General features: G+C 47.7%; 1 protein-coding gene across 3 annotated transcripts in view; it reads right to left on the bottom strand.

Annotated features, from left to right (window-relative positions):
- The window catches only part of FSTL4 (follistatin like 4), a 672,816-nt gene that overhangs the window by 201,623 nt on the left and 449,481 nt on the right, over positions 1-21,712 (bottom strand). For all 3 annotated transcript variants that reach the window (XM_054694402.1, XM_054694403.1, XM_054694401.1), the window contains one exon: positions 1,000-1,245. In XM_054694402.1, the coding sequence (XP_054550377.1) occupies positions 1,000-1,245 (246 nt within the window). The remainder of the gene's footprint in view (positions 1-999; positions 1,246-21,712) is intronic.

The raw sequence follows: 21,712 nt of genomic DNA, 5'->3' as shown, positions 1-21,712 counted from the left end.
TCCCGCTGAGCTGCTGTGCACTCCCCATCACCCTACCATAAGTGGGTACCCTTCAGAGTGAGGTGCAGGTCGGGCCCTCTGCTCTGGGTGCCCAGGCCCTCACCGCTCTGACCAGTGACAGGCGCTTTTCTGTTGTCCGTGTTGCTGGTGGGGCTCCACCCTAAACTTTCTCTTCCCCTTCCTGTGCTAGCCCAAAGCAGATCTCTGACCTCAGAGTAGGCTTACCCAGGTCTAGCAGGCCTGCTCCTGCCTTCTCACATCTGCTGACTTGCTCACACAGAGAACGTTCCATTCACAAGTGGCCACATCAACACGAGAGTCATACTCTAACTCCCACTCTCATGGTCAAGCCTCCCTACAGCAAGCCTCTGTGCTGTGGCTGAGTGTATCAGTGCCTGAAGAGCCGCAGGTCCCTCCCATCTGTTGGGAGCAGACATGACCCTTCTCTTCTGCCACCACCCCAGCTAAAAGTATGAGCCCTCTGGCCCCGGCTTCTCAGACATGTTCTGACATTCATGCAGGGCCTTCCTTGTCTTGCTCAGGGATGTTCTGAAGGCCAGGCAGGGAGCACCGGTCCATCGACAACCATTCCAGGCCGGAACTTGAGCGCCTGCCATTCCGGGAACCTGCCTGGCCAAGTGTGATGCACAGTGTGACCTGCTGACTCGTGAGAGTCTCTCCAGAGAGGTAAGCACAGTCCCTGCCACCACCGTGCAGGGCCCACCCTACGCAAGGGACCTGGACAAGGCCTTGCGTTCTGCACCAGCCAGGGCTTGGTGGGCCACCTGGAGTCTGCTCCCCAAGGGGCTTCCCCTAGGGGCAGGCGGACACAGACATGCATCACGAAATGCCACAGCTGCTGTTGTGTGGGGCTCGGCCTTCCCCCTCCCTACTTCCCACATTTAACCTGCAGACTCAGCAACCAGATCATTTGTCACAGGGGTGTCAGAAGATCCATCACAAACCAAAAAGCAGCGAGGTGAGGCACCTCCTTCCTACCTTTAAGGAAGCAGTCCTTGCTCTGGATGATGGCGATCTTCTTCTCTTGCAGGCAGGCGGCACGGTGAAGCTCACAGTGGTTTTCATAGAGCCTCCCGTCAGAGCCGCACACAGGCACATAGCTGGGCCTGCAGGCCTCCAGGCACTGGCACGTGGGCTCCCCCGTCTCCCTGCTGAGCACGCACCTGCTCCCACGGCCACAGAACATCTTCCCGCATGCGGCTGGCAGCCCGTCGTGGCCAAGTCCTGCCAGGCACACAAACAAGGAGGGTCAGATGTGAGCACCAAGGAGGGGGTCTCTACTGCCTCATGGCAATCCCAAGTCATGGCGAGCGGCAGCTCCATCTGCCTGTGGAGCCAAGATCTGGGGTGCCATGTACTGATGGGTCCTCTGCCCCTCCAATAGAGCTGGGCATTGGGTGCCCACAGCAGCATCTGCTCATAGCACCCAGACATCCCTGACACAGGCCTGGCATCCTGCAGGGAAGAAAACACATGGGCAAACACATGGAGGAGACAGCCGCCAGGTAGAGGGAGTTCAGGGCACAGCTCCTGAGCCCCAGGAAGGAGACCTGACAGGATGAGGAGCTTTGAGAAGGGTCGGGGTGGTGGTGGGATACGGGGGCACAAGGCATGGTTTTAGGAAACTTAGAGAGCCCAGCAGAGGCGTCCTGGTCTAGTGTGGGAGGCACTGTGGAGCCACGGAGTGCAGGGAAGAATTGTGGAGCAAGAACAAAGCGCTATTCTAAGGGCTTGGAATGGCAGGGCAGCCAGAGGCTGGGGGAAAACATGACTCTCCATGACACACATCATCAGGGAGGCCTGTCCACTGGGGAGTTCTCCCTAGCACAAAACTGCAGCCCTGGCCACGCAGGACGAGGTCTGAAAACAGGAGATGCTGGGTTGTTGGGGTCTCAAGCCATGTGCCTGGGTGTCCACTGCACCCAACATGTGCCCAGAACAATCTCAGGCAGCGATGCCCAGAGCTCACTTGCCAAACAGGACGGTGGTGGCAGCCTGGGCTGTAGCTAAATGGGTGCACTGAGTGAAGGGCCTGGCGAGCACCTATAGCTGATGCCACCTCTTTAAGGGACCCGCAGGACTGGCTGCCTGCCAAGGCAACAGAGCAAGCTGGGCATTTCAGAGGGATATCAAAATACAAGTAATTAAAACATGAATGCAGATCTCATGGCCACAGAAGTCTTTCCTTTAAGTTTTAATTAAATCTTCTTCAAAATACTCAGGGAAAATGAGTGGCCCTGGTCATCCACATGGAAGTTTCAGCCCCAGCTCCAACCCCCTAGGATTAAAACATCTAAGGGGAAAAAAAGAACTTCCTTTTCTTGTTTCTGGTTTAGTCTGCTTTTCATCATTATAGATTTGAAAGAAGAAAAAAATCAGTTATTGGTAGATTAACTGCTTGATTCAATAACTCATTTAAATTCTTCCAGCCTTGGCAAGCTAAGAAATATTGATTTTTGTCTTGAATCATAATAAACTGGAAGGTCAAAATAGCTCTGAGCAGTGTAAAAGTGCAGATCCTAAGTGGGCGTGTGAATCTTCTTTATCCACTTTGCTAATTGTTCGCCAGTCACCGTGACGGCTCAGTGGCACCCGGCGGCCCCCAGCACATCCTCCTGTCAAGGCTGACAGGTGGAGGGGAGTTGAAGGCTGGCGGCAGTGGGAGCCTGGACTGGAGGCCCTCCACCCACGGTGTTTATGGCTGCTTTGCCACAGAGTGCCTTTGATTAGCACGATTCTCCTGGGTGGTTGCGAAATGAGTTATCCTGGAAAGTGCTGGCGGCTACTAGGAGAAACTAATACAGCTCTAAAAATATCAGCCTTTGTTTCTTTCCTAGACAGGGCAGGACACAAAGCATTGCCACTGTATCACTGTTCTAATAAACTTGCCTGTGTGATGGGAAGGCACACACTGATGGCCCCATTTTGAAGAAACAGTGACAGTCCCTGAGCTTCTGTATTCAGTTCCTGCCTCGGGACTCTGGCTCTGCTGCCCACTTGCTCTTTCAGCCTAAATTATCCCCTTCCCCCCTCATTTCCCCAAACCCCACCACTATTGCAGGCCATTTCGTCCATGAGCATTTGCTGCCAGCTATAGCCAGCTGCCCCACCCATGCTCCACCCCACACTCAGGAGGCCCCAGGGTAGGGACTTTGTCCTCCTGTGGTTCTACACATTCAGGCTTCCCGAACACAATAGCTGGAAAAGCCAATCTTAACTGATCTGGTGCCAGTGCTCAAACACCAGCTGAGGATGAGATGGGGCAAAAGGTGGGGACGCCCACACACAGGACCTTTTGAGGGTTCATCTCCCCTCCCCGCCTCCAAGGAGGGCAGAGGGAAGCTGAAGAATGGAGGCATGGATTGGAGATGGGTCTTCTGGGGTAGAGGGGCCTAGAATCCGAGTGGCAGAGCAGGAAGGGCTTCAGAGACCACGTGACCCTGCCCAGGTAGGCAAACTAGAGGAAGCTCCTGTGGGTGGGGTAGAGCTCCGACTTCCATCCTCTATGTCTCCTTTGGAAAACTCACATGCACACTGCATCAAAGGCCTCTGAAACCACGTGCTGTGTGGAGCCTCCCGCCTGCAGGCCCCTCTTGGAGGCCCCCACACAGGCTGTGCCTGGCGGGTGTGGGGGTTGCTGTTAAGAAAACACTTGTGCCAACTGTGCTCTTCGAAGTTGTCACTGACACTTAGCCGCTCAGACATGGAAAGTGGCCATTGGAAAATATCTGATTCTAATTCTTTGCACTTAAGACAAAAGGAACTCAAAAGCCCTGCATCTACCTCCCCAGCCTGTGGGCAGCAGGCCCTGACCGCTGGGCAGGCCTGCCCAACGGCAGGCCTGGAGCCCCCAGCCCATCTGCAGAGACGATGACCAAGCACTGGTGTCCTCATTAAACAAGCCCCTTGTCACCACTTCCTCCTTGTTATTAAAACAGAATGAATTCCCCACTCCTACCAGCAAGATGATAAAACGGTAATGGGAAAGGTAACCAAGCGAGACGGCCGGCCAGCGCCTATGGTTTTATGAGGTGCCCACGACGCGGGGAGCAGATATAATGTGCCTAATTTATAGTCATAAAGAACAGTGTTTACCCAGGTTAGAAACTGATCATCTTACCAAATAAGCTGCTTTCCAACACTAATTAAATTGACTGAGCATGGTCAGAAATGGGAATTGTTGCATGAAAGTTATGGTGGCAGGAGGAACGCGTGGGTTGGCACCAGAATCCCTCTGTGACGCAGGTAAGGATTTTCAGTGGGAATCTTCTTCACTCCCGGGGATCAGAACTGGCCACAGCACAGAGCACAGACAGATTGGGTATTTGCTTCCAAGCTCTGACTCATCTCTGTGATCGATTCCTTGGCACAAGGTATACCAATGAGTGCTCCCCTGCAGGTATGGGACGCTGAAGGGCAAGCAGTTGGGGTGCGAATTGTCTCCAGGTGGCTTGCCCAAGGCAGCATTTTTGTCTAAGAACTTGACCATGGAAGACAGTCACCCCCTCCTTACAGGGCCTTGGGAGGACCCCACTCCAGGTCTCAATGGTCTGGACCCCACTCCAGACCTCTCCCTGCAGATCCCCTACTCCCCACAGCAAAAGATGGGGACTAAATCCCAGTACCTCGCCACCCACCCACCCGACCATAAAGCCACATGAGGTGAAGACTCGGCTCTTAGGTGCCTTTGCCTCTTTGGGGCTTGCGCGAACCAAGAAGAGTGGGATGTGGATGCACAAGACCGGAGGCGGCACGCACAGTCCTCAGAACTGACCACCTGTGCGCTGACCGCCTCACTGCTGCCCCCGGTGCTCACAGAGTATGCAGACATGTGGGTGTCCAAGGGCTCCCCTATCCAGATGAGTCACAGTCTCAGACACATGAGAGATGAACAGACTCCCTCATCCTGAAAGTGAAGGGGATGTGGGTGCAGGGAAGGGAGCAGTCTGGGGCCCGGAGCCCAGCATGCAGAGCAAGGGGGCTGATAGGCAAAGATCCCACTCCCGGGCAAATTCCACCAGGGAGACTGCTGGAAGTTGTGACTGTAGTGGTGACATTGCCACCCTGCCCAACTGAGCCCCTACAAAGTGGGGTGACTTTGGGTCCCTGAAAGTCTTTGGTCAGCCCCTGGGAACTGAGTGTTAGAGGGATACTCTGTCACCTTGATGTTCAGGACTCCAGATCCACTCCTGGCTGAAAGGGTCCCTCCTCACACACCACTGGCTAGAGTACTTCACACCTTGTAGGCTGCTGGTGGGCAGAAGGGCAGCCCCCGGGGGCCCTCACACTGGTCATCTAGGTGGGAACCTCCATGCCCTCTTGGTGCCTGGTTGCTAAGGCTGTTACAGGTTCACGTCTCTCACTTAGGGAGATGAATATTTCTAATGCCTGGCCAGAGAGGGCACTGCTTAAAGTAACTACTGACTGAGGTGTGCCAAGGGCCTCACACCACGCCTCACAGAATGCATGAGCTCAGGAGCCCTCAGGCAGCCCTCACAGCAGCCTTGGGAGGCAGATACAGAGGCCTCGCACAGAATGCATCTGTGTCTGTGTATGTGCCCATTTTGCAGATTAGGAGAGTCAAGAAGTCACTTGCTTACGGTCAGACAGCAAGAAGTTTGTAGCTGGTGGAGTCACAATCTGAAGTAGCCTCACCCCCAGTGCCTCAGGTTTGGGAAGGTCTGCACATCCGGGGGTTACAGTCCCTGACTCAAGAAGCTCAGACCCCAGTGTCCAGAGGTCCACAGTCTGAGCTTGTCCATGACCAGGACACACCCAAGCATCAGCACCCTGGCCTGCGGGACAACTGCTGCCCACCCACCTCAAGGACATGCAGTCCTTGTGCTCTCAACAGCTTCTCTAAGGGTGGGAGGCTCGTGAGGATGAGCTGCTGGGCTCTCTGAACACAGGCAACCCCATTCCTTGTCATGGATGGACAGCTGACCAGATCCCGCCCTCTGTTAGGACACCTCAGCTTCAGTGGCCCCCCCGCCCCCCTTTCTGGCCGTTTTCCCTCAAAGTGTCCAGGTGACAGCTGGGTGGATGGGATGTCCTCTCAGTGAGCTCAGGGTGCAGCCCAACCCGAGGCACTTGTATGCACCACTAAAGGAGCAGCTTCCGCAGCTCTGAAAGGTTTGGCCAATTCTCAGGACCCAGAGCCTCCCAGAAACATCTACTCACCCCTGGAAGGTGATGCACCTTGTCACGCATAATTGCTCCCAGATCCTAATCGGAGGTCTGACAAATTGGCCTCTAAAAAAACCCACTAAGTCAAAGTTGGAAATGCCTGGAATGTGGACAGTGAAGGGAGCCTGAAGCTATCCGCAGGCTCTCCATTCAGATGCAGGGTGTGGTGCAGCCAGAGCACAAACAAGGTGCCTATATAGTGTCCAGGGTCACCGGCAAGACACTTGGAGGTGGTCATTTCTAGTCATAAGTATGTATTTCATAAACTTAAAATCACAGTTTTTCTCTTGATAATGTAAAGTGTGCATGTGTTAAAGATTTAATCAACTCATTAATGAAGGGACAGGCGGGTCACTTTGAGCTGGTTCAGAGGAGGCTGGAGGAGGCATACAGGCTTTGGAGAAGGTGGGATGAGATGGCGAGGTGAGACACATCTGTTTCATGACAAGAAGAAATGGGAAGAGGTTTTCCATCAGAAGAAAAACTTGCATCTTTATTGGAAACAAACCTATAAGTTAACATGTCACCCCACAGTCGGAGCTGCAAAGAGGCAGCCTTGGCCCAGATCACAGCACAATCCTTGGGTGGGCCTGCTGAACGATGCAACAAGGGGAACACTGAACACTCCACCCTCGCCCTATCCCCACATTTTGGGCACTTTCCCTAATACCACCAAAGGCTACAGTGACAGATGTCACCTGAGTAGGTCGCCTAGGACTATTGTCCTTCCCCCCACCTGGGGGAGGGCCTACTTCCTTCAGAGCCCTGACCTCACAAGCAGGCCCCAGAAGGGAGGAAGATGAGGCCCTACACCACTGAGCTCAGCTTTCTTGAGACAGAAGAGAACTCCCCGGTGGGAAAGGCCCTGGCAAAGCACAGGGAACCAGCCGAGGGCAGGGTGGTGGCACCGTCAGCAGGGCACCCGGCCGGCTGCTCTGGTTGAGCCTCGGTGCTGACCCACCCCTGTTAGCTGTGTGGCCCCATAAGTTCCCCACCTTCTTTTCCCTCTAATTAAAAAAATGAGGATAACAGTGGCTTGCACTTTCCAGGACTGTTTTGAGGATCAAATCAGATAATTCATGCAAACATCTTGGCACACAGTGCTCAATTCAGACATGCCGAATTAGCCACAGGCTGAATAAGTAGGACTGAAAAATCAGAAACCATTTGGTCTGATGGATGCTAGTGCACACAGGCATGCGCTGCCACAGTCTTCGTGGCGGGGGTGGGGTGGGGGTGGAGGGCTGCCTTAACGAAAAGGTGAGCATATTTATATTGAAAATATTGAGTGTTTTTAAAAGACTCAAAATAGCAGGTTTTGGAATACCCAGAAGAAAGGCTTTCCAGCATCTGGGTTTGCTTGAACCTTATAAACTTTGCCCAGCTTCCAAGGTCAGAGTCTGAAATCACATATTCTGGTCACAAAGTGACCAGACTGACCTGTGGCTCAAACTCTGCAGGCTGCAGTGAATACCAGGCATGGGGGCGGCACCAGGACGGGGACAGCCAGGCAGCTGGGAGCTTCAGTTTGAGTGGCATCCCCCACGCATGACCCTGGTGGCTGCAGCGTCACTGTCAGGACCTGGCCATTCTCTTCCTCTGGAAGCCCTTTGCTCTGACATGCCAAGTCCTCTTCCAAACTGTGTAGTAAGCATGAAGTGCCTTCATTCTCCAATTCCAGAACTTTTTCCTCGAGGCCTTTCTCTGGCACAGTCCTCCTGACCCAGGCTGGCAAGCTGGCAACTTGACGCTCCTTGGTGCCCGAGTGGGGATCCCTGCGCTTCGGCTCCTCAGCCACACGGCAGTCCTGGGGCAGGGCTGGACTTCACCGTCACCCAGAGCACTGGGCCCTGGTGGGTGGTCTCTGTGGTTTCAGGGCAGAGACTTCGTTCTACCTTTGGTGTGCAGCACTTGGCACGGGGCCTGGGACAGGGCGGGCTGCTGGGTGAAAAGTCGATTCTGATTAAGACAGTACAGAGACCCAAGATGGCGGCCTCAAGGGCTGAGGAATCAGAAGCCGACAGCTCTTAACACAGAGTCGGTGACATGCCGAGGTGTAGAGAGGATATTGTGTCTGGGATATTGTGTAGAGGGGATCTGGGTTCTGTCAAGGTACCAACCCAGGCAAGTGTTGTTCTCACCCGAGCCTCGGTTTCCTTATAGGTAATGTGAGGGGTCGGTATAGAGATTCTGAGGTTGAAAAACCATCTGTGGGGCCTCCCCGGTGGCGCAGCGGTTGAGCGCTGGGTTGCGAAGCTGCCCGGCCTCTGCAGCGCCGGTTCAATCCCCGGCTGCTCCCCGGCCACCGGAGGAGGGTCCCACATGGCGCGCAGACCTCTCCTGCCGCCTGCTGCTCCCCTCAGCAGTGTACTTTGGTCCTTCTGCCTGCTCTGCTCCCCGCTCTGGCTCTGGTGAATTCTCTCACCCTCCCGCGCTTCTGACTGTACCCAGTGCTTGTATAAACAAAACAAACAAACAAACAAATAAATAAATAACATGCCTCTATAAAAAAAAAAAAAAAAGAAAAACCATCTGTGAACTCAGGGTGTCCGTGACAGCCAGTGCTCTGAATGTCTGTCTCTGGCTCTGAGCACAACAACCTCTTCTGTTTCTTTTGACCTCATTTGCCCTCTGAGGTTATTGCAACAGGCTTCTGAAAGGTTAGGTTAGAGACGGAGGAAGAAAGGCTGCAAGAACATGTGAACCACAATGGAGTTTTTGCCCCTAGGAGAGTTTCTTTGACAAAATGGTTTTGTTTCAGAGCAGTTCCTCCAAATATGTGCCTACCCCCAAGTTCCTGCTCTTTGCCCAAAGCCTATTAGGTTCCCATCTGTCTATTCCCTGTCACCGGAGCCTTCACTTTTCCTCCTGGTACCAAGCTCCCTTGTCACTTTCTCTGGCTCCTTAGGGCTCCCCGAGTCTTCAAGCTGAGGGGGCCAGATGTTGCTGCTCTCAGTGGGTCTTCACTCTTTTGCTGATGCCTCATTATGTATGTGGGCTCTTTCCTGCTTCTCCACCAACTAATGATTCAAGGCCATGACACCTCAGGCTGCCTCCAATTATTTCAAGGATTATCGTGGAGACACTTATCATGTGCTGCTGCCTCGCCACCCTAGGCTTTAGGTTTGTGAGCACGGGCAGGCTGCTCAATCCTTCTAGGACGCTTTACCTGCAAGAGCTGCCCTGGGCCAGCACCTGGCCTGCGTAGCTGACTTATCACAGATGGGCTCATCATCACAGGGAAAGCTGTTCTCCTTCATTGTTCTTTTAAAGAAAGAAATGGAGTTCAAATAAAAAATCTAATATCTAAGCACAAAAAATTAGCATTTCCTAATCAGAAGGGTGTTAATTTCCTCTCTCAAAGATTTGCCCTTTTCTCTCAAGGGATTGTCAGCCATAAAATAATATGTACAGAAAAATATCAAAATAAAGCTCACTAATAGCACCAAATAGATACTTCTTTTCAATAACAATTTCTTCTCAATACCAATTTCTTCCCAATACCAATTTCTTCTCAATACCAATACTCTGGCTCACCTGAGCCATGTGCTGCTGAGGCCTCTGGCAGGTGGCCTGGAAGGTTCAGGGGAGGCTGGCTAAATGGGTGAGGGGGTCTATTGAGACTAGCAGGGCACATAGTGGGCTCTGGGGCTTGATGGCCTGTCTACTCTCACACCGAGGGCCTCAGGGTCCCACCCCCTATCAGGTACTGCTGTGAGATTCCTAATGCCTGCAGGTACTTCAGTACCTGGACTTGAACCCCAATCAGTAGGCAGCAGAATATACATAATATATACAGAATATACAACCACTGACTATACATCAGGGGTCCAGCTTTCAGAGAGCAGAATGACAAGAATGAGGGCTGCTGCGGGAGAAGGTTGACAACTTCAACAGAGACAACAAAATGGCAAATGCCAGGAGGACTGAGCACAGCACAAAGAGAGTTTTCAAGAGAAATGTGACTTTTGAACTAAAAAGAATCAGAGAAATTGAAGGCCAGAATGGTCACTTTTGAGACGATAGTGCCCTCCAAGATCGACTAGAGGACGTATCTCAAAGCCTAGAGCAAAACCACAAACAGGAAGTCCTAAAATACAGTGGTCATTCCAAATATAAACTCAAAGGAAAAACTCTTTAGATATGTCATCTTGAATGGCCAACCACTGAATGCTTCATTCAAACAGGACCCAGGCACTTAGGCATTTATACCTGCCATCACCAGTTTTATTCAAAAAGGAAGGATAAGACAAGAAAATGAAATATTCTGTAAAAATTCAGTAAACAACTTTCTCTTTTTGCTGATTATATGTCTGCATACTTAGAGAACCAAGAGACTCCAATGAAAAAAAATTTTAAATGGTGAGAGAATTATGACGAGGTAGTTGGACAGATGATAAATACACCAAAATTAATCATTCTTCTCTTCATTAGCTATACATAATTAGAAATGGAAAGGGAAAAGCAGTCCACTCATAATAATGGTGAAACCATAAAATATTTATGAATAAATTTAACAAGAAAGTCACAGGACTGATACGAAAATGACTATAAAATCTTATTGAAGGTCGTAAAGTAAGATTTGAACAAACGCAAAGACATTTCTTATTCTTGGATGGGAAGACATTACCATAAATTTACACATTTAATACAATCCTTTTGGAATTGGGTAAATGATCTTAAGAAGTTCATTTGGAACAAGAAGTGTCCCCAGATAACCAACAACCTAAGTAAAGGAATGGGGAGGGTTTTGCTCACCAGATAGCAGAACATCAAATAAGAAACTGTCTAAGATCGAATCAATAAGCCATTGACCGAGGAATAGACAAATCAATGACTGTAGATTTGGCAATAAAGTAGGAGTGGGGATCCAAAATAAATCCCAACTTATATGAAAATTCAGTGTATGACAAGAGTGATCAGTGCATTAAGAAAAAAAAAGTCACCTGAGAAACGATGCCATTGCATACAGCTATCTGCCCCCCTGGGATAAGATAACATTGGAATTCAATTTCACATCACATAAAAATCAAATTCCAAAAACAATAAATGTTGAAATTATTCTTATTAAATAACAAGTAGGGCTAAAAGAACACTTACTTTGTGAACAGCTCCGGCATTTAGTATAAAGGTGAAGGGACAACTCTATCCTCATCTACCCATTTAAAGACAAAGAAGTTGCACAGTTTTGAGCTTCTCCAGGTTCCCCCTCCAATACCATTCTCTCATTTTCACTCAGAGGCACCATGATCCTGAATTATTATCCCTTTGCTTTGCTATGTCATTTCAGCTCATCTGTGTTTCCTTGTTTTACATGTTATTGTACTTTAATATAGATGAGTCACTCGTGTTTCTATGAGATTTACTTCTGTTGCTCTTAGGCTTTATTTCATTTCACCCACATTCTTGCATGTACCTGTGACCCATTCACTGCACACACTGCAGACACAGAGCATAATTTATTTATAGACTCTCGTTCGTGGACGGCCTTTTTGTGTGGTCCTCAGTCTTGCTTTTCTTTCCTTGTTTTGAATAAGATACTTCATCTCTTCCACTTTTTCTTCTACTCCTACACAAATTAAATATACTTTTTAATTTTTCCACTGTTTCCTTCATAAGTTTTTAATGTATAATTAACTGAAAAATCTAAGGTTAATCTACACCTTTATCCTCCACAGGAAGAAGCTTCGACTCATCCCTTTCCTCATGGATCAGCTTAGATCCATGACAATAGTACATATGAATTCCATTTTTATTCCTCATAATTCCTGTTTATACCTCAAACCTTTATGCCTCAAATTCTTAGTTAGGGTTGTCTAAAATGTCAGTTTTGTTCTCAACAAACAAGTCATTTATGCTATGTGTAGAATAAATATTCTATGTCCAGAGATTTCCCCCATCCCCCAAATCAATCAACATCGTATTCTGCTCTTTGGCGTCAACTGGTGTAGAGATGTCCTTTGCAGGGAATCCATCTTTTCTCTTTGGATAATTTTAAGATCTCATTTTTGGTTTCCTACACTTTATGATATAAACATACATATTTCTTTGCACTTATTTTGCTTGGCTTTTCTGAAAGTGAGGATTCATATTTTTCATCACTTTTTAAAAACTCATAGTCATCTGCCTTTAAATATTATCTCTGCTCCACTACTTCTCTCCTTCTCCCTGTCCAGGTATTCTGAGGCAGAGATTACAAGTTCTCCCGCCACCTCACTCTCTCTCGTCTCTTTCATATTTCCTCACTTTGGTTTTTCTGTGCTGCGTGCTGTGTGATTTCTTCAAATACATCTTCCAGCTCTTGAATTCCCTCTTCAGCTTTTCCTAAGCTACTCCCACTGTGGTTTTAACCTTGAATTTTTATTTCTAAAAGTTCTATTTAGTCCTTCCCAAAGATGATTAGTTATGTGCATAATTCTTAATATCCAATCATACATTCAATCATTTAAAAATAATAAACATGCATATTTTATATCCTGTGCATTTTTGCCATTTATTCTGGTTCTTATCTGGTCCCCTATAGTGTTTTTGAGGGTTGTTTTTTTTTTTAATGAACTTACATTGCCTGGAAGTTTATGTGAAAAATTTTGAGGTGTGGTTTGAAGATGTGTTTGTCTTGGTTATGCCAGGCACTCAGGGACCCCAGCATTCAGGGTTAAACTAAATTTTGTGTCTGAGATTTTTCAGACCACAAGGTACTCTGCATCTGAGCTTACAAACCCTTATGGCAGTCAACAGATGGCTGTGCATCATCAGGGGCTTTCTCCCTCTCTACTCAGTGATAAGATTTGAGACACGCACATTTGCCTGCAGTTCTTTGGGACAGAGGGCTTCTTTCTGGTTCACCCTTCCACTCCAGATGCAATACTTTGGGTTCCTAGGACTACATCGGGGTGGAGGACATTTTCCAAAAACGTCCCCCTTGGCAGGACTCTCTGGGGATCAGTACCCTGAATCACATAGGATGTGCAAACCAAAGCAAGGCTCACCCAGTTTGGTAAGACCCTCAAGGGAAGACCAGCTTCACCCTGCTTTACCTCTCTGGGTTCCTGGTGTCCCTTGCTTTTTTTGGCCTCTAGATATCCCTGTGTCTTACCAGCACATCAATGTTGAAAAGATTTTAAATGTTTAAAATATTTATCTACCATATTGTCAGAGGCAGAAGTCAGGTTATTCTAAAAGTAGAGTCCAACAATTAAAAAACATTTGATATAAAAACACAGGCATGTTATTTCAGCACCCACCACTCACCCGAAGGAGAGCGGGTGGGTAGAGTTCCTACTGCAGCGGGTCCTCAGAGCAGGTGGGGGTCACTGCCAGGCGGCTTTTTGATTTTCCTGAGTCTCCCTGCATGTTTAAGCCAATTTAAACTTTTCTATCACCAGGGACTTAATAGGGAAAAGTGTGTTAATGGACACAGTCGTCCCCGATAACTTATGTCTCTATCTGTCATCTTGAAGTGCAAATCAGGAATCTAGAATCACATCTAGATTTGGGCAGAGAAAAATGCAGTCAGTGACTGGTTTCTTTCTCGACCACTTCTGATCAAAGAAAGAAAAAAGACGGAGTTGAGCTTGAGGTCGCTGTGAGTGAGCAAAGTTTTGCTTTAGGCAGACCCTCCACCCAGTGGGCCTCCACCCACAACATCTTCTGATCTCTAGTTCACACTCATCAGAACAAGCCTGGTTTGGGCTGGTCCTGCACTCCTGAGGCAGCATTATCATCAGGAAGTAGATGACAATGACATATTTCACCCAAAGCCTGGGCAGAAGTCATTCTGTAGTAAGTATCGTTTCAATCTTATTTATTAGACAATATTAAAAGCTGAAATATCCTTCCATCAACTAAAATGAAATTATCTTTGATTTGTGACAATAAGCACACTTGTTATCTCAACTCTAAACATGTCAGGATGACTTTTGCTTTTCTGTTTCAAGGAGAGAAAATTACAATGTTTTATTTCTTAAAAAAAAAAAAATCATAGCGAGGAGGAAAGCAGCAGAGCTCGGTGGTGACTGCAAGGGGGGTCCATCACAGGGAAGGGACCAAAGAGACACGATCCAGTTGGCTCTGGTAGGTGACTGAGCTGGGTGGGGGCAAGGTGGGGTTGGGACTCACGCAGGAAGGTGGCTATATTTTACATACAGGATGAGCTAGCGATAAAGACATTGAGGTTAACGGGAACTAGGATTTCCATAGAAGAAGAGTCCTTTGGATGAAAAGAGGGGATGCAACAATGAACTCTGTGGTTGGACTGGCATTAGAACAACTGAAATGAACTCATGGCTTAAGTGTGTGCGCGCGCGTGCATGCGTGTGGGGGTGGAGGGAGGGAGAGAGAGGGACAGAGAGAGGGAGATACCTATATTTCTGACGTCTCTTCTCTGAGAAGGTCAAAACCCCAGTAGCACAGAGCACATTTAACTCTCACATCTTGGTTTCCAAATGAAAGTCACCTCTAAAGGGACCTCCCTGGTGCCACAGGGGGTTAAGTACTGCACTATGAAGCAATCTGCAGCCTCTGCAGCCCGAGTTTGATCCCCAGCCAGCCAGGGAGCAACCCACATGGCGCAGCAGACCTCTTTTGACTCACCCGCTGCTCCCCTCAGCAGTGTATTTTGGTTGGTCTGCCTGTTCTGCTCCCCACTCTCTCTCTGGTGAATCCTCTCACCCTCCCCACCCCCCGCATATCTGGCCTATACCCAAGATCTTGTATGCATAAATAAATCTTTAAAAAAAAAAAGTCACCACTAAAAAGGACCAAGGGTTTTTTAAAAAAAATGGCTTATTTCAGGGAAAGAACAGAAATATTACAGAATACTAGGAAACACTTCAAGAACCCTGGGGTGCATCACGAGAACATGGAAGCCAGTTTGAAAAAGCAGCTCCTGCTGGCTGAATCTGGGATGATATGAGCATGAAAATAAGCAGTGTTAGTAACAGATAATATCCTAGTGAATAAACAGAAGTCCATGAATCCACACTGTTTTTAAAAAGTGAGCAGATACATGCAGGAGAGAGAAAGCTTTTCCTTACAGTAGGATTTTAACTAATGTATGTAGAAGAAGGGATGGAATTAGAAAATTTTCATTTGGCAATAATCATAGTACTAATTAATTCAAGCAAAAAAATTCAACAAATGCTAAAGCTAGGAGTAGCCGTGAAAAGGAATGACAGGATATTTATATAGTTTCAAAGTCTCTCATTAGAAAACATTTATTAATTTTAAAGGAAAACAGAGCAGCTTTGCAGCAGAAAAAGCTGGCAGATGTCACCATGATCAAACTGAGTATTACAAGTGGTGGAGCAAGCTGACACCATTCCTACTTGATGGGACGCAGAGAGAAGAACTCAGCGAAGCTTCAGTTACATTCTGCCAAAAATTTGTAACTTCCATGTAGCCATGAAGAAACATCAGACAAACCCAAGAGAAGGATGTTATTAAAACCACTATCAATAATCTTTAAAAATCTCAAGGATATGCAGGTAAGGACAGACTGAAGAACTGATATGAATTGAAGCAGGCTGAGGAGAGGTGAAAACTTAGCATAATGGGGATCCGATTTGGATTCTTCATCTAAAAAGGATGTTATTGGGGCCACTGGAAAAACTTTGAGTAAAGGATATATGACAGCTCTTCATACTATTCTTGCAAATTTTCCAGTAATATGGAAAATATTGGGGAGAAATAGGGTATCTAAAATTTCATAGGCACAATCCCATTTATAGCTAGGATGTAAAATTTTGCAAAATATTAATTTTCCCATTATAACAACAATAAAACACTGAGTAAACTAAAATGCATATCCTTTTTTTTTTATTAGATAATAAATTTTATTGTTATATTCCCCATACAATTGCAGCGCCCCCATTCTGACCCCAATCCCTCCCCTCCCGCCCCTGCCCCCCTAAAAGTGTCTCTGGTTCATAGTTTTTTGTTGATTTTGATTTTCACTTTCTTATAGTTATTCATTTTCCTGGTCCCTTATTTAAGTTTTCTAGATTCCTGCTATGAGTGAGACCATCCGGTATTTTTCTTTTTCTTTTTGGCTTATTTCGCTGAGCATGATCCCTTCCAGCGCCATCCATGTTGCTGCAAATTGCATGTGTTTATCTTTTTTGAATGCTGAGTAATATTCCATGGTATATATGTACCACATCTTCTTGATCCAGTCATCTATTTTTGGGCATTTGGGTTGTTTCCAAAGCTTAGCTATTGTAAACAGTGCTGCTATAAACATAGGGGTGCAGGTGCTCTTTGGAATTGATGTTTCTGTGTCCTTTGGGTAAATACCTAGGAGTGGAATTGCTGGATCATATGGAAGCTCTATGTTTAGTAGGTCCAGAAATCTCCACACAGCTTTCCACAGTGGTTGGACCAGTTTGCACTCCCACCAACAGTGCAGAAGAGTTCCTTTTTCTCCACACCCTCGCCAACATTTGTTGTTGCTAGTTTTTTTAATATGTGCCATTCTCACTGGTGTAAGATGGTATCTCATGGTAGTTTTGATTTGCATTTCCCTGATGACAAGTGATGTTGAACATTTTTTCATATGCCTGTTGGCCATTTGCATAAAATGCATATCCTTTTGAAAGTCATGGGATAGTGACAAAGGAATATAGGTCTAAGTGACCCAAATGCAGACTGGGCTTTAACAGAAGCAAAACATTTAATATCTGAAATAAAGCATTTCTTAAATATACCGTAATAAGAACTGTCAAGACACAGCAGAGAACGGGACCAGTGCATTCAAAGACTAGCTAAAAATTCATAAAACTGATGGAAGACACCGACCCAATATCCAAGAAGGTTAGTGAATCCCACAAAGGGAAACCATTATCAAATTATTCAGAAGAGGCCTCCCTGGTGGCACAAGGGGTTAAGCACAGCACTATAAAGCTGTCTGCAGTCACTGCAGCATGAGTTTGATCCCCGGCCAGGGAGCTACCCACATGGTGCAGCAGACCTCTCTTGTCTCATCCACGGCTCCCTCAGCAGTGTATTTTAGTGGATGCACCTGTGCTGCTCCCCACTCTGTCTCTGGTGAGTCCTCTCACCACACCCCTACCCCACAACTCTGGCCTATACCCCAGTTCTTGTATGCATAAATAAATAAATCTTTTTTTAGAAAATTATTCAGAAGAGCATAAGGGACTATGGTGATGGTCACAGGTGATGTGGTGGTAGGAGAATTATGGGGACTACACCTGAGAGGAGAAATCACATATTGTACAAAAACGAACAATGATGTAAGGACAGAAAAAAAAAAAAAAAGAAGAAAATACCAAAAAGAAATAGAAAGAAGGAAAATAATGAAAACAGAAAACATCCCCCCTCGCAATATATGAATATTCACATTCCTCCCTTCCCTGCCAACACTTAACTATGTATGGTCAGTAAATTTTAGCCATCCAAATAGGTGTAAGGTAGATTAAGTGGTGGCTTTAATTTGTATTTTCTAATTACTAACGATCTTAAGCACTGTGTTATGTATTTATTTGCCATCCATAAATATTTATACGAGAGATGAAAGCTTATGTCCACCAAAGGATGCATACAAAATATTCCTAAAGAACTTTATTCCTACTTGTCCCCAAATGAAAATGAATCTAATGTGCACCAACAGGAATGACTCAGCAAACTGTGATGTAGTTGCACAATGATATCTACACATCAATAGAAGGGAATAAACTGATTTATCAACAACATGGAGATTATGTTATGTTGAGTGAAAAATGTGATGTTGCGTGAAAGAAGCCAGATACAAAAGATTCATTACTCTATCGTTCCACTTACATGAAGTTCAAGAATAGCAAAAACTAATCTGTGGTGATAAGAATCGAAACAGTGCCTGCCTCTGCGTATGGGAGGGGACTGGAGATCACTTTCTAGGGTGACGGAAATGTTTTATGTCTAGACTTGAGTGATGGTGTATATGTCGGTTAAAAATCACTGACAAAGACCCGTGCATTTCATTGCATGCAAATTATACTCAATTAAAAAAAAATCACATTCTGGTTTTATCTTTTTTACAAGACAAGACTTGAGATTAAATGATGAAAAGTGGGGCCTCCTTGGTGGCACAAGGGATTAAGTCTCAGCACTATGAAGCTATCCCAGCCACTGCAGCACGAGTTTGATCTCTGGCCAGGGAGCTACCCACATGGCGCAGCAGACCTCTCCTGTCTTTCCCGCTGCTCCCCTCAGCAGTGTGTTTCAGTGGAGCTGTCTGTTCTGCTCCCCACTCTGTCTCTGGTGAATCCTCTCACCCCAACCCCCCGCACCTCTGGCCCACACCCCAGTTCTTGTGTGTATAAATAAATAAATCTTTAAAAAAAAAATCACAAGTGGAAGGTTAAGAAATGCATCATATTACTTCCAAATCTTACCAGGGCTTCTGCCTATGGAGTTGGGGGCAAGGGTGGTGGTGCTCTGGTTCACACCAGGTTCTGGGAGGATGCGGGGTACTCAGCAAGTTCCTGGTAGAATGGGATGATCTGAAAGGAGGGGGCTGTCCGAGAAGCAGGAAAACAGCTCTGGCAGTGACTGGGAGTTACGGGGCGGGGGGGGGGGCGGGTGGGTGGAGGGCAGGGGTGTTTCTAATACCTGAATGTGTCACTGAGTGAGCAAGTGTGGGACTCCCTTCTGGGACTACCGCTGGGGCTGGCTTCCTGGGGGTGTGGCTGAGCAGGGATTCAGGGCCCCTGTACTAGGAGAGGTCCATGCTTGGGGTTGTTGTCTTGAAATTCTGAATAATTATCTTTGAATTTGCATTCTGTAAGGAAATTCTGATGGGACATGGAGGATGTGCTGTGGGGCTTAGCTTTGACTCACTGCTTTCTCACCTCCCCAGATGGCTCTGCTGCTCACTCCCCTCCAACCCCTGGTGCTCTGGGTAGCCTCCCCCTACTGCCCCCTGCTCTACCATCCACCTTGGGGTCACATTGGGGGTGGGGGGTCTACATTCTGTTGCCCTCCAGCCCTGGCCTGGGTGGAGTGTGGTCAGGGTAATGTTTGGAACCAGACCACTGGGCACCTCAGGGTGTGGCACTGTGGCGACTGCCCCTGTCCCAGGCTGCCCACCTGTTTGTGAGTGCTGCCCCAGCTCCCTTCCAGTCGGGGGTGGCCAGCCCTTGGGGGTGTCTGTCTGTAGTGGGTCAGGGCAATGGGCCCATGGGAGGTGAAACCGACTTCCCGGCTCCTGGATGGGGTCTCACATTTTCATTTTGCACTGGATTATACCGGTTCTATAGGTGCTGTTGGGTGCCCCACCTGTCTCCTCTGGCATGACCCCAGGCCAGGCAGCTCTGCATGGAGGACGACTAGAATCCCTGCTCACTGAGCTTTCCATCTGCCCTCTCGGTGTGCTTTCTAGGAGATGGCCTTGGCCCTGACTGAGGGGGACGTGGGGAAGCTGGCCCCACAAGTGCGGTCTTTTCTGACACCTTGTGCCCTCTCATCAGAAGTGACCCCTAAATGCTGCTCTTGGGAGAACACAAGGGGGCCTTTCTGGTCACGCCAAATGACCATTAACTCACAGGACACAAAGCTGAGTGGAAGGGGGCAGCAGGCTGGTGGGCATTATCCTCACTCGCCCATTCATTCATTCAAACAGCTACTGAACCCCACCATGTGCCAGGCCCTATTCTATGTGCAACCAGAACACACACAAGCCCTGTCTTTATGGACCTTAAATTGAATGCAGGAGATGGACAGGCATGAAGACAAGACAGGGAAAGGGGAACAGAGCGAAAGAGTGTGGGGCTATTCAGGTGAGGTGGTCAGGGAAAGCCTCTTGGAGGAGGTGGCCTTGTAGCAGGGACTTGCATGATGTGAGAGAATAAGTCAGAGAGGATCTGAGGACAGACAAGACCCTGAGGTGGGAAGGAACTTGGTGCTTTCAAGGAAGAGCAAGAAGGGTGGAAGGGATACAGAAGACAGAGGAGAGGGGCTCCAGGAGAGGCCAGGCAGTGCGTAGGGACAGACCGGCAAGTGGGGAGCTTGGGCTGCATCCTTAGTGTGATGGCAAGCCACTGGAGGATTTGGAGCAGGCCAGTGATAGGATATAATTTCTGCTTGAAAAGTGCTTCCTGGCAGCCGGGTGCCAAGGGGCTGAAATGGTGGCAGGAGGAGAAGCAGGGAGACCAGTGCGGGAGGCACCATGCTGTGTAAGCAGCAGGCAGGTGCTGGTGGCCAGGACAAGGGGGGCTGCAGGAGGAGTGAAGGCACAAAAGTGCTATTTTAGGCAGGATTTGCAGATACAGGCGATGATGCGAGTGAGAGAGAAGGGTCAATGGGCCAGATTTGAATTTATTTCCAATCTCCTTGCCAACTGATTTTCAATAAAGCTTTATTTTCTCAAAAACGTGGTGCCATGATGTATCAGCCTCTATTCATGCCCATGACTCCATAACAAACTCATAGCTGCCTCCTGACTACTTTCTATCTCCATTCACTTATTTTTCATCCTTTAAAATCCTTAATTCCTAATGAAAGCTAAGTAGTCAAGGGAGGTTCTATAGCGGCCTGTGGGGTTCTGCTGGAAAGCCAGCGAAAGCTGCTTCAGTCACTGAGATGGGGAAGATGGAGGAGGATCAGGCTTGGAGAGGAAATCAAGAGATTGTTCCATCTGCATTAAGATTAAATAAATATCCACGCAGAAAAATCAAGGGGCACTTGGTTATGTGAGCCTAGAGCGTAGGAGAAAGGTGTGGCTGGAGATGGAGATCTGGAAGATTCTCAAGGCAGGGAATAGATGACATCTACCATGGAGTAAGTGCAGATAAAGAAAGAGAATTATTTTTAAAAAAAAAAAAAGTTATTTTTTTGATAGACAATTATCAAGTGTGGAAATTTGTGAGATTTAACAATTTCACCCCTGCATTACAAAACTTGTGTTTAATATGAAAACCATGTGTTTAATTAGCTCATTTAGGTCACTTTCAAAGAAACTCTTGCCAAATTTATTTTTCCTTTTAGTGCTGTAGGTTGTTACAGCTTAGAAACAGCACCCAAGCTCCTGGGGACGAAGGTGACTGAATGGATGAGGTTCGGGGGTCCAGAAGTCCAGGACTCTGGGGTCCTGAGCTTAATGAGCAAGCACAGGGGAGGGCACACAGCCTGGATCCAGTTTCAGTTTCCTTTGCAGTTGGTGTCTGAGGACAACGGGAGAAGAAAGAAAATGTCCCCTGGTATTTCTGTAATAACCTGGAGGTGGGCATGGGGGTGGGGGGCGGCTGGCCCATTAGCTTTGCTCTCGGACTGCGCAAATTAACAGGTGATGCACCAAGAGCCGGCGCCCCATCTCTGCTTGAGTGCTCAGCCAAGCTCACCTTGACGGATGTGCCCCCACCCAGGCTCCTGGCATTTCCCACATTTCTTTACATCAACAGAAACTTCAGTCCTAAGCCCATTCAGGCAGCAACTCCAGCTGTCCTCTTTGCATTTTAGAAGTGAGATCAGGCACAGTTTCAGGGAGTGGGGGGCGGAGCTACCTGCAGCCAGG

Source organism: Talpa occidentalis, unplaced genomic scaffold (genome assembly GCF_014898055.3).
Source record: "Talpa occidentalis isolate TD23 unplaced genomic scaffold, MPIMG_talOcc4v2.1 talOcc4.13, whole genome shotgun sequence".
NCBI classification, from domain to species: domain Eukaryota; kingdom Metazoa; phylum Chordata; class Mammalia; order Eulipotyphla; family Talpidae; genus Talpa; species Talpa occidentalis.
The sequence above is the reverse complement of the archived record's forward strand: the minus strand, read 5'-3'. Positions and strand labels throughout refer to the sequence as shown.